General features: G+C 44.8%; 1 protein-coding gene across 1 annotated transcript; it reads left to right on the top strand.

Moving 5' to 3' along the window:
- Positions 1–1,871: 1,871 nt before the first annotated feature.
- T265_01164 (hypothetical protein) lies at positions 1,872–12,810 on the top strand (the record flags this gene model as incomplete). The annotated part of the gene is made up of 9 exons (XM_009165125.1): positions 1,872–1,979; positions 2,034–2,440; positions 4,687–4,807; positions 5,468–5,494; positions 5,664–5,860; positions 5,907–6,060; positions 6,103–6,235; positions 6,287–6,413; positions 12,018–12,810. 9 exons carry the CDS (start codon positions 1,872–1,874, stop codon positions 12,088–12,090), a joined length of 1,347 nt encoding a protein of 448 aa, XP_009163389.1.
- Positions 12,811–13,792: the final 982 nt, after the last annotated feature.

Here is a 13,792-nt window from a genome sequence, read left to right as displayed (position 1 = left end):
CCGTGATCCTTAGAGCAACGAGGACGAACTCGGCCTTCTGTCATTTTACTCATGTTTTTGACGCTCAAGAGGCGTTTGGTTGTGAAATATTTGACGTGGGCGTTGCACTCACTCCCAGGGCTGAACGCGGTTTGCATAACTCGGATTCGGTGAACGGTGGTTTTTGCACCATTTGGTTATCCAACCCATTCAAGCTTAATGCAACGACATAGAACATGCCTGTTTGTAGTGCTAGCTGAATCCTCAGAGGACTGCCATTCGGACTCTCAGGGCACTTGCTGTGGAGGATCTTCCGGACTTATTCATCGGGCACTAAGGACCGGCGTTGTCTTTGCGCGTAACATGAGTGCCCTTTGGAATCACATCTGAGTAGTCGATTCGGAGTTGGTGCTCGCCGCACAGGTAACGGGGAGCAACCCTTCCATTTGTGTGCTGACCCTCAGCTGCTTCTGGTCAGCACGCACTTCCAACACAAACGCTGATATTCTTATACTCCGACGACCACTTAGTGCTAGTCAACCCTGGACTCAGTCGAATTGTGGCCATCAGCCCACCGATGAAGACCCATGATTCAAGACTTCCGTTCCTTATGGGTCACACAGCTTGATTTCGACCACGCTTTAATGTAAGCCCTTCTGGCAATTGTCACTTATTGTCAATTCTCAAATCAGCAACAGGCATGTCAATCGATCATCTTCGGAGCCCCGTCATAGCTTAGCGTCATTGATCTGAACTGGTTCAACTTCTCTGTACAACGAACAGAGATAATCGTCCCTTATACCACTTAATTCGATCGACTGGCCAGAGCAAGGCATCGTCACTGAAACGATGCATTTAAAAAGGACATTTTACAGAAACGTTGATTGATTAAATGGAACGAGCTCTTCTTACGTCAGTCTAGCTGGTCCACTGCACATTTCATGGAGATAGGGCATACGAGTGGTTGAAATGTAGAGCTCATTTGTCCACCAGAAGTAGTAAACTACAGGTAATCGTGCTACGAGGCGACCTGGGGGTAAAGTCGTACTGTCCTCTGCGATTGGGAAGGTAAGGGCACCTTTTGGGAAGCCACTTTACGCATGGCACAGACTTATCTCACACTCCTGCGCTGTTATGTTATGGTATTACGTTATGTGTGTGGATTATATGGGTATGTGTTATGTGGGTTAGAAGCCTGAAGATATTGAAAAATTTGCAGTGTTTGACCATTTCATTAGTCTAGTTTTAACGTCGAATCAGCAGTGTCGTAGTACGCCGAATGGTTTCCGGAAGAAATGAATCGGCTGGCCAAACTCCGTAGTGTTTGAGCTGAGCTGACTATGTGCTTCGTACATTAGTCGGTCGGGTTTCTCAGACAGCCCTTTTTGCGTGACATTTCAACGAGCAGAAATGAGCTACAGAGGATCAAGCAGTAACAGTGAAGTGTTAATACCATTGCGACAAACTCGGCTGTGCTGTTCATTGCGGCCTTGCTGAATAGGGACCTCGAGATGGGACAGTGGCGTGCACTTTGTTGTCGCGCGCTCAACGGCTTGGACACATCCAAATTGTTGCTTCCACTATGTAGCCTGCCCTTCCGATCTTAAGCAGAATTTCACTGTCACTCTGGGACCCAGGAGATAATCGGCGAACGCGTGTAACGGCTATAACCACTCTACAACATGTATATATGGTTTGCAGCTTTCGGTGCTAATGATAGCAAACTCGTTTTTGTTTAATTTCAATTGTCTCTGCAGGGTCCCCCCTGAGAGAAGACCACTCTTTGGTCCGTAAAAGAAGCTCTCCTGCTTGGGAGACCAAATTACAGCAGAGGCCGCTTTCAGTCAGCCCTTTGAGACAGAATAACTGTATGATAGTATCCTTTCAAACTGATGAACCCGACCTGCGCCTCTCGACTTCCCCTGTCTAGGCTTGGGCAACCTGGCAGTATCGCAGCCCTCGTGCAACCTTCGGGTTTTATAAGAGATCGCCTCTGCTCAGTCATTTCAAGTGGCAGGAAATTGTAGTTCACTTTTTCCCCTTCCCTCAAACAGCCTATTTGGATACCTCTAAAGGGATCTTTTCCAGGAACGATTCAAACCTCCGAAGATCTCTCAAAGGATCAACCTGTGATGGTCCCATCTGAAAGGTTACAGGGCAAGGAGATTTCATCCATACGAATTGAAATCGGATGGCAGGCGACCCACAGCCCTGATTGGGAGAGTTTGATTCGTTTGGTTGGCGTGAATGCACATAAGAGCCCAGTGCACCGGTCTCGGATTCTGGTCTTTGTTGGATTGGTATTTTTCACCGTGGTGGTACTGGAACAGGCAGTCTCTCAGCCAAACCTCATGAGACTGGACGGGAGTTATCCTAGTTCGGGAGAGGTTGTCTCTTGGAAACGAGCTCATGAGGAGTGCTACTTTACTTTGAATTTGGGTCGTGCCATTGCTGCTCCCATGTTTGTCACTAAATAGCGCATGCACTGCGAGTAATGGTGTTCGCTGTCACTTGTGTTCGTTGAACGACACATCCAGTGTGTCTATCTTTGCACTGACTTCAGAATATCGACCAATCCATATTGCGTTGCTTTCTTATTTTGGTGACAGTAGTTTGCGAATTCCTGAGTCAGGTGCTTTTTGGGAGTCATACTACTCTGATGGCGGTTTTGTTTCTTTAATTGCCGAATAATCAAGATTGTGTAGTTTTCGTACCATGGCAAACTACAAAGCTTAATCAATACTCGTTGTTCCCTGAAGTTGCTAAGAGAATAGGCTAATTTGTGGGAATCTTCTAGTGCTCGACTACTATGTTGCTTTGTCTGTTTTAGCTGCATATTGCTGTCAGTTTTTGATCAATCTGACGGTTGGAGGTATTGGTGTCTTTAGTAGGTCTATCCACATTTTCCTACTCATGCATCGTAGTGAGAAACGATAAGGACGTATACTAACTTGGCGATATTGAATTTGTCATATGTCGGGTATGAATCCGTTTACGTTGCTAATAATAGTAGGTCTTACTGTGGTTTGTCCTCACTCGAGCTTTCAACCACACTGTTCCGTATCGTACTTGAAAGAATGGACAAAGTACTTGCAAGTTTACGCTTTAGCCAACTTGTGAAGATGAAGTTGAAGCAAGCTCAGAGACGGATACACCGAAACGACTGGTACTCGGTCGTGATAGCGAACATCGCTGTGACTCTTCGGTACCATTGGTACGGAGTGAATCGCTCTGAGGCTTCATCAGAGGTTCAACCAGACGTTTTCTTTCAAGTTGTTTCGCTGCATCAACACTTTAACAATATGAACTCATTCCACGAGATGAGGCGAATGTCGGGTGACGTTAAATGATGATAGTTCGCATTTTTCTTCTATAAGGCTGTTCCCCCTCGCGGGTCAGTTCCGTTTCTTTTATTCGGATCAGCATCATGTCTTCATATTGGGTATTTTGGCGGCGCACCCACTCGGGATCCAAGAGATATATCCAAGTGCCTTATGTCCATTATTCAAGCGGTTTCCGCACCTTCGAGACGCATGGGTCGCGTTCCTCAAGGAATTCGTGAAGTTGTGAAGTGAACTCTGTTGGAACTAAAAAATGCTTGGGTCTATAGTGAACCGTTTTTAAGCGTTGCTTGAGTTGACTGTGTATCATCATTGAGCATCCCATCCTAAGAGGTTTGATTCAGGGTTTCCGTACCAATGTAAAGGTAGGTGATTCCCAACTTTTAAGCCGATTCTGACCCTTACTTTTTATCAAATAAGCTTACCCAGCTATGAGTATTCTAGTGAAAAATCTGGCAACCAGATTCTTTTTTAGTGTTTATCTTATGCTAGTTTTGTTATCATTTAGGTTTCCGTACCAATGTAAAGGTAGGTGATTCCCAACTTTTAAGCCGATTCTGACCCTTACTTTTTATCAAATAAGCTTACCCAGCTATGAGTATTCTAGTGAAAAATCTGGCAACCAGATTCTTTTTTAGTGTTTATCTTATGCTAGTTTTGTTTATCATTTATTTATTTATGCTTAACGGCCCTGAGATGTACCGTTTCTCTTAAGTTATTTAATAACCATTAATTCAGTTGTTACCCAGGCAACCTGAGGAACACAACGTATCAGAGCCGCCCTGTTTTTACCCCGGGTTGCTATGGACACTGAAATTTTGCACGCTGGTAGAAGAGCTACTCGGGTTTGAAGTTTTGTCTTGTTCACTCGACTTACCAGTAATGTGCTTTAAAGGCACGAAGCGATATTAACTGTTTTGGTAAAATAGCCGAAAACCAAACTTGTGACCTTGATTAGTTACAACTGAAAGGTCTGAATGCAATTTCCGCAGACTGGAGAACTAACTTGTCAACTCTGGAAAGGGAACAGGTGACTGAATCACCCAACGGGACATCAATGACTTTCTGCTTTCTTTGACTCCACGAAGTCGCCTTCCCCTTCAATGGAACGATGCACACAGGTTACACCACCGAAATATGCTAATTACCTCGCGCGATCAAATCCATCCGTTGGTTCTGCCTAGTCGATCTTTTGCAGGTGAATGTTCCGGTGCGTTCTAGTGCCTCTCTTTTCAGGTATATTCTCAGTTTTAGCCATTTCAAAGGCTACCAGAAGAGCTGTCTGTGATGTATGAATTTTAATGTGCTGACCCTCCCACCCTATCCTTGATCGGTCTTTTGTGTCGCCACTTTGTGTTTCTTTCAGAATTGGTTTACTGTCTGTCTACCGGTGTTCAGTTATGCATCCGACTATTGAACTGGCAGATTTGGTTGTGAACAATGGTATGCGTCTTTATTCGCCACGTATTCTCCCAAAGATTTATATGGTACGGTTATCGTGCCTGGAATGTTTATTTTAGTTAAAATGAAAGGACTAGCTGCACTGTTCAGACCGGACCAAAAAACCGGCCATTTTCTTTGCTTTTCGGACAGCTAATAGTGAAGTTTGAGGAACTAGAGAACAAGACTCGATTCGTCGTGTTCCCAACCCAGATTAGCCGTCGAACTTGAAGGCACTGTCATTTGGGGTTAAGTAACAGATATTTTGCACTACTGAGGATTGTTTTCTTGCCTGGTGATGTTCTTGATCTACCAGGTCTGTCAGGCGCACTTTACTGGTCATACGTGCTGACTATAGTACGTCCGAACTTCTAGGGAACCATACTTTGCAATCCCAATCTTGAAGGGTTTTCTATCCGGTTCTCTTCGCTCCAAGATTCCTTCCTGTACTACCCAAATTTTTTGTACTTATTTCAGAACCAAACATGCTGTGATTTGTGGAAATATTTCTGATGTGAACAAGTTTTCAGCTGCATGAAATGTGGCTGAAAACATGTGGACGATTTTTCGCGAACATTCTGACCAGCATCCCTGTTTTTCTACTCTGTTTACTCATCGGCTGGTCCTACTATGTTGTGGTCCTGATTATAGGCACTGGTAAGCCCTTTCCTTGCACTCTGCTTTACCATTTTTTTCTTGTGCAACAGGTCGGATTCCGAATATTTCTTGTTCAAGTAAGTGTGCCCTTATCTTGTAAATCACCTATGCTGTTAGTTGTTTTTCTTCTCTTCTATCACGCGATCGCCATTCTCTTTGTATGGACATTTTGGCAGTCGATTCTTGCACGTGCTCAGCCCATCCCAAAAGAGGTACTATGGTTTTTCGCTTTCTGAAACTCCGTAGTTTCATTTGACCGCATTGGAAACTGTCACATTCATTGACATGGACAGTGATGACGGACGTGTTGACTACTTAGAACGACTGGTTGTCCAGAAATCCTTACCGATCACCATGCATAACAAGCGGGGGACTGTTCCCTTTTGTGATATTTGCTTTCTCATTAAACCAGACCGTACTCACCATTGTTCCACATGTGAGAAGTAGGCTTTTACGTTTTTTGCCCCTCCCACATCACTCCTTGTTCAGATGCATTCCTAAAATGGATCACCATTGCCCATGGATCAACAATTGTGTGGGCTTTCACAATCAGAAGTACTTTGTCCTCTTTCTGTTCTATGCGATCTGCTACTGTCTGCTATGCTCACTGGCTAGTTTTCCTTTCGTTCGACTTTTGATCCAGGTACGTTTTAGTTGTCCTATTCAATAACTTGCTCGCTTTCAGGGACAATTGGACCTCAGCACTGGTGGGATGCATGCTTTCTTTCTATTTATTATCGCCTTGGTTTTTGCTCTCGCCGTGGGCATCTTGTTGGGGTTCCAGATGATACTTGTGATGAAGAATAAACTCACTCTGGGTGTGTTTTCTCCTATACAACCGGAGCATTTTCCCTTTCGTTTTGTTTTAGAATTTCACCGACCTCCCATTTTTCGTGATGCTAGTCGGAGGGACTCGTTCGATTTGGGTGTGAAACAGAATATGGCGCAAGTGTTTGGAAATGAATGGAGGCTATGGTGTTTCCCGCTATTCTCAAGGTTCGTTATCTATGGTTAACGCAGTGCTTACCCAATTTGTCTTTTATTGAGAGCGGAGGTTGGAGTCACTTAGTTTGTCGGTTTGTGCACTTGCGTGCCTCTAAGACAAAGTTTATGTGGAGCCAGTGCCATAGCTATCTTGCCATGTGTTGCTTCTGGTAACAATCTGGTAAGCTACATGTCATCGAAGCGAAATAGCGTTGGACTGACCGTGTTTCATAGCGTATGTCTAACACGCACCCCAGTGGTCTGGGGACATAGTAAAGTGCATTGTTACGCGGTCCCATGATGCTACCAATATAGCTGTAAATGTGACTAAGACTACTGGAGTCCAAGGTGATATGCCACTCTTGTTTTTCTGATTCTCGGGTCCTTTTCAATGCCCCCAGCCACACCCCCGTACAAGTATTGCTTGGGCTTAGTTACATTTTTCGGCTACAGCACCCCGGGAACAACGAACGTGGCTCCCTCTCCGGGCAAGCGTTGTTCATACTCTATGAGCAATCTGTCACTACAGCACACTTTGTGATTGCGAACTGCCGTTGCGACCTATTGCTTCTTGACTCCACTAACAAAAAATCGCTCCTGTTGTAATGAACAGGGATGGTGAGAAATGACCAAGGTGGAAGTGTAGCTTGGGACTTCAGGAAGTCAGCGGTATTCGACGTTCACGAGGATGTAGCGACGGCACGCGTCGGTTCTGAAATGTGCAGATATAGAGATTGATAGTACTGAATCCACACGGCACACATTCGCACAAGTCGGGTGACACAGGAAAGAAGGTCGGAACATGGCAACAACACACGTGTATTCAACCGAAACCGGAAGTCTGGGGGTACAAAGTTAGGTCAAGGTCAATCAGGGGGGGGCGTACAGGCGGGCTACTCTTTCTTGTCCGGGGCTCGTCGTGGCTCGTCCGTGGCACCTGCAATAGGGAGGGAGAGGCACACATAAGGTCATGTGATAGACGTGCAAGCGCCGGCGGGCTACTCTTTCTTGCCTGGGGCTCGTGGTGGCTCGTCCGTGGCACCTGCAATAGTGAGGGAGAGGCACACATAAGGTCATGTGATAGACGTGCAAGCAGATACAGTCGAGTTTCAACTACGTTACAGAAGAATACGGTGCCTGGTTGGTGTTGCCCTATTGACATGTGATGACTTTTTTGGAATCACTCAGATGGTGGTATAGTGCAAATGGTTGGTATACTAGGCAAGAACCAAAGACTGTACGACCGAATTGCACATCGGTTTGACACTAGTGGCTGTCGGGGTTGTAATAAACCAAAGTTGAATTATCGGAAGATATGGTTTAAATGGCTGTTAGTGCCCATAACTGGCGAGAACCTCATGGTTGTAAAAGACGCCATATGTAGGATTATCAATAGCTGTAATTCTGAAGTTAACTATCAACTATTCGGCTAAGAGCTCTGTTAGTGGAGACTGATTCGGAAACGATAGAGGATCCCGTTTAGTAAAGATTTCGGTGTACCTGGGTGATTTTACACATGTCATAATCATTTCAGTTGGTGCTAATTTCCATCACTTCGGTTCCCTAGCGAACGCTTAACCGGTGCTTCCAAACGGGCAGCCTCAAAAATAGTAAAATATCCCATAGAGAATACTGTTCATCAGTGTAGCTCCACAGTGAATCCGCCACGTCACCCGAGGGGAGCACAAGAGCTGAAATACTTCCAGGTTGTTCAAGCCTAGACAGTCGAGATGCCAAGGCTGGATTTAAACCACAAACCTTCTGGTCAGTGTCTTCGCACCACTGAGCTATCTCAAGCTCAGTAAACACAGGCATCTCGAGCTTATCTCGAGGGACCACATTTTCCGATCGATAGGATAATATCGCTTTCCTTAGGTATTGGGAGTATCGTGCCCCCAGTAACTAGCTGGGCTGTAACCCCTAAATAGGCTTTATAACGGAATAATTGAGAGATTTTGAACGCTTACCATACAGAAATCACTATTTGGGAAGTTTTTTGGTTCCATTCCCTAGGGGTGACTTCTCTTTAGGTGGAATGTAAATGACCCAGCGTCGTAAGCTGCACAAAAACTGACAAAGGATTTTGTTAGAAGGTAAACAACATCTGACTGGGCTCTTCCCCTAATATAAGTTTATTACAACTCATGCCGAATTCCCCTATTAGGAACCAGAATTTTTAGGACCATTGCTTAAAAGTTCCTCAGTGGCGTAAAGAACTGTTGGTAATGCAGTGTAGGGGTCATATGTTTCTATTTTGTTTTCCAGAGAACCTTGATGAATTATTGTAGTATCATGCTCTAAGTTACCTTTCAAGTGCTGGCATCAGTCTCAAATGTAGCGAGTTCCAAGTTCAAATTGCCAGTGCCACATTCTGCAACCCAAACATTACTTAGGCCTCTACAATCAGCATCATCAGTAGACTTTGGAGGTGCGATGGTAGCCAAGAGGCCATCTGAAACAGTCCGTGGGATTCCAGACTCCTTGCTTCTCCACGAACGCTCGATAGACTCTTTACAATCAGTAAGCTGAGCGTAGACATTCTAGCCTGAGTGTCTATCACATAATTACGGATGTTTACGTCGAAGGTTCAAAGAAACCACAGTCGTCTATTGCTATTCGAGGACAAGCTAGCCGCTCATCGATTGGTGTCAGGGTGACTGTTTTTTTAATTCGAGACTGCTGCTCAGCTAAGTTAACCTGGTTGGGATTGTCTAGAAATCGTCAATCAGCTTGCGTTCCGTAACTGAGCCAGTGTCATACGGCCTTTGAAATGTGTGCTTTCGACAAATGGTCAGGTCTACTTTTGATGAAAAAACCCCTCCCCGTTTATCTCTAAAGAGATGAAAAGTACAAATATCTCATTGGAAATGCTTGCTGTTGACCTATCTTCGGATGGGTTGTTTTGGGTTTACTATATGTTTGAGTTAAAGTACTCAAATACTTAAGAAAACCGTGACCCGAACCCAAATTTATCCAGCGTATATTTTCCTTTGTTCTAGAATACGTTTTGCACCTTCAATGCCACGTTTTTCAAAATAAACATTTCGTACTGTAAGTGAAAGTGGGCGGGCCAAGTGGGAAGCATACTGACCAGAAGGTCCGTGGTTCGAACCCGACCTCTGTTTCTCGACTTCTGTCTAGGCTTCGGCAACCTGGCATTATCCCAGCCCTCGTGCCTCCTTCGTGTGGCATGGCAGCTAGACCCTGAAAGGGTGCTACAGCAGAACTGTAATGAAAAGCTGAGATGCACTGCAGCTGTTTCGCCCTAATTGGGAATCATCAGCAGCGCGCATCTCCTCGCGAAACCCCAGGGATTCTCCTGGTAGTTGTTGGAACTCTACCGTTTGGCAACGGGCGGTCATGTGTTGTTTCAGGATTCTCAATGCCCCAGTATCCTTCAAAAACTTCAGGTAGAGGAAATTGAGTTTTATGCCGGTTTTTTTATCTAGGCAGTTTCATAATTCGTGACTGAAAGATTTATTGCATGCACTAATTCAAATGAAATTCGCGAACTTGCGTCACTTATGGCGTCATAAACACCGTGTTTATTAGGCATCCGGGAAGTCAGTTTAACTCTGTGGTTGTGAAAACCCCCCTCCCGATTTGCTGCCTTCAAATCACTTCCGACGTTTGACCACTGGCGTCCTCGCAGCATAACAAGCGTTAGCTGAGCAGATTTTTCATAATGAATTTGTGTAACCGAATTTAGGGTGAGAGGTCACCCAGTTGTAGCACCCGTGCGTTACCCAGCGGCCATGCTACCCAGAGAAGGCACAGGAACTGCGATACTGTCAGGTTGCGCGAGCCTAGACAAGAGCAGCTGAGATAGTCGGGTTCGAAACACGGACCTTCCGGTCAGTATGTTTGCGCCTTAACTACTGGGCTATCTTTAGTGAAAATGAATGCTTCGTGGTAAATCAGAATTACCAGAGCAGTAAATGATACTAATCGGATTAAAGTATTTGCGGCGCGCACCACCCATTGCCAATCCTCATCTACCAAATAAAGCACTGTTTCCTATCCAGAACTCTTGTTGCCAAGGCTAGGCTGTGACTTGTCGACGTAAAATGAAAGCGGATTCTGAAACTGATTGTAGCGGGATCTTCGTGACCTCGTGACTGAGATCCATGTGATTATCCCCGCGCGTGCTACGGAAGACAGCGTGTTACCGATTTCAGTGACATGAATGCAATCAATTTCTAGTCGGACTAAGCTTAATTTCATCTCTCCTTGTATGCTCAGCACATTTTGGGTGGGTTCCGCAAGGCAGTTTACGTCAATCTCATTGGTGGTGGTACATTCTGTCGATCTGGTGCTCATATGCGCTTATCTCACTACTGTAGGTAGGTACTGCGTCGGTACTCTATTCATGGTCGTTTTCCACAGGAAAATGATTGTATCACATCACTTTGCTCCTCATGTTATGATGATTCAAGTCAGCCGAATTCGCACCTCTCAGCTGATTTCGCATACACACTTATAATTTATGATTGTGGTGTTCGCGTTGACACCCACTGGTCGGTCGATATCTCTACATTTGTTATTCCAATGTGCTTATATATGCGGGTGAATCTCATTGCTACTTTTGGAGCATCGATCTGTAGCCATTAGAAGCGGTAATAAACTAACGACCCGTACTGGATTTAGTGAATTATTGTCGTCGAGTTACGGGTAAGCCACAGAACAACCGTACCATTTGGTCCGTTGAGTTTTGTCTGAAATAACGCTTAGTTTTTTTCGTAAAAAATCTCAAACTGGGTAAAGTTTTCATAAAGGAAACTACTCACAAGGTTGCTGAAAACTCCTCGACATCCCGCGACCGGTTTCGCCCTTCTTGGGGCTCATCAGGTAGGCGCAGTCCCCGAGTTTCCGTCAACCTTATGATCTACTTGAACCCGAACGGTTTTCCTCACTGATGGGTAACACTCGTTTGATTCTCCTTGTATTTCGCTAGACTCGTTCCAATATACGGCAGTCACCCTGTGATGTCCTTTTAGTCGGTTCGTATTCAGATTATCCTAATGGTCGGAGCATCTCTTTGTTCCGTTCATTCACCTAGCAAAGTGACAAGGCAGTGCTACAGTCAAGTACCAATGTACTAATATTGATGTTGCTGTAAGCGATCGCTTTAGAGTGGGGATCGTTTGTCTGCATGACAATCCATTCTAAACACACTTTCTCTCTTGGTGATTCAGTACCTTTAATCATAGGCTGACCTACTCTGAGATGCCCAGAAGCTGCGTTTTTCGCTAATGAACCAGTTGGTTTCGTGGTCCCATTATTTCTTATCCAATGTTGTTGTGCATGACCTCAGTGGTGGTCAATTAATCCCTTCATCCATATTTATATCTGCCATTTGGATTTCTGGTGGGTATTGTTTATTTAGTCTTCCTTTCGGTTCACGTAACCGCTAGGTCGCAAGCACAAACCGGCTGTGGACAGTTGGGTAGTACTTCCAGAATACCCCAGTAAATCGTGTTAGGAACGTCAGCCCCTAAACTTGTAGATAGCTTATCATTCCACTGGCTTACCCACTATCCGAATGGTATAAAAACAAACAAGAACTAAATCAAGCTTTGGTGGTTTCCCCGGGTGACATTTTCTCTCACGTTTCAGCTTGGGAACAGGATTCACCTTCCCGATGCGCTCCAGTCTGCAACATTCCGATCGGGAGCCACTGTTAGCCTGAATATCGTGGAATCTCTTGCGGTCGGGCCAAACACCAGAAGTCACTGTAGCCTTCAGAAACCGTTTGGAAATAACGGGAACTTTTCATATTTGACCGGGTCTCATTACATCAGTCAATCTTGCATATTGGGCGCGGCTGTAGATCTCAGAGTTCGTTCTGTTTTCCTTAATTTCACTTCAATACTTCGATAAATAAATTATTCACGAAGGAAACTTTCATCTGCATCTGGTTCTCATTCGTACCGCGTTGGTAACTTATTTCAAAATGCATGTGATGGTTTTTGCGGGAGGTGTATTGTTCAGTTTCACATCACTCTCGTTTTGAACAGTCGTCCTCCTGTCCTGGCGCAATTATTCATGTGAATCCACACCAAAGGGAGGGAAGCACTGGACTCGAGTTTCACTCATGTTAGAGCTCATCAGCAGTGCATATCTAATGGCCGTGCCGGGGTTTGAACTCCGGACACCTGACATGCGAGGCGAAATATTGTACGGTTTTTATACGGTCTCAACGAAAACGGTAAACGTTGTGGGATATCTGGTCATGTTGGATTGCTTTGTGACCGGCCAAACCAAAACTCCTGCCTTTGTATGGCTTTATTGACGTTCGTTTTGCCCACAAACAAGCGAATCAGTAGTCTTTCTTTGTTTGGACGTCGGTCGAATCAGCCGTAATGAGCGCAGTTCGCAGTTTTATGACCATAGCCACGTTCTGTCTCTGTTCACCTCGTTTTGTGCTTTAACTTTCATTATTCGTTCATTAAATTTGTTCACTATGTTTTCGGACCGTGGAGAAAAATCATTTCAGCTATTTTCGCGCTGTGTATAAAAGGTTTGCGACCGATTAGCATGCAGTCCAAACGGACGAGGTACCTAGTTAATGTGTACGCATGCATCTATGGAGCAACTGTTTTTGTTAACAGTACTCTTTCCTTCCCATGTCGGTCATGATAGAATAGGCGTCTTGCGCAAAGACACGTGAAATGGTTTGTGGACGGTCGTTCTCCAGCAAGAACCACTCAAAGGGGTTCCTTTGAGGGGGAAATCGGTTGAGTATCTAGCTTTACTTGACCCTTTGAAATAAGCGATTTCGTCTGTTTCCATTCCAAAATGTTCGCTTGTTTTTTCAAACAAAATTTTCTCACTATGCGAAGTAAACATAAGAGGCTAATCGGAGTCTAGATTTCTAATTTTGCAAAGACTCGCTGATTGTAACACTTACTGCATCACCTTTTCAGTATTCTTGGTATCACTCTGCTCTGGCCAGGCATCCACGGGCTTAACGTCGAGAGTTTTTATCAGTTTCCCCTGGATTTGTCAATCACGATTTAACACAACGTGTAGGGTTGCGTCTCCTTCACAGTTGAACGTAGTCCGAAAGCAGGAATTGAGTCTTCCACCCCTTGGTAGTCATGTACACGGGATTGCAAAATAGTGAAACTAACCCAAAGTTATCACTATTTTCATATTTTGCACGCCTGATTAGCCAATATTCCACTCATCTTTATCGTACCGAACGGCGCACTTCATCATCAGTCCGAGAGTAGAGCCGCAGCGTGACTAAGTAGGAGTTGCTCGTAGCGTTTTTGTGATACCACTTACGTGGTATCATGCAGTTTTTAATGGCGCTCGGGGTGTAGAAATCTACTTGATATTTGTCACTGTGATTCGGCGTGTACTCATAATTATTCCAAGTACAAGTT

The sequence above is a fragment of the Opisthorchis viverrini genome, assembly GCF_000715545.1.
Source record: "Opisthorchis viverrini unplaced genomic scaffold opera_v5_12, whole genome shotgun sequence".
In the NCBI taxonomy this organism is placed as follows: Eukaryota; Metazoa; Platyhelminthes; class Trematoda; order Opisthorchiida; family Opisthorchiidae; genus Opisthorchis; species Opisthorchis viverrini.
Note: the sequence above shows the minus strand (reverse complement) of the source record. Positions and strands in the feature narration are given on the sequence as shown.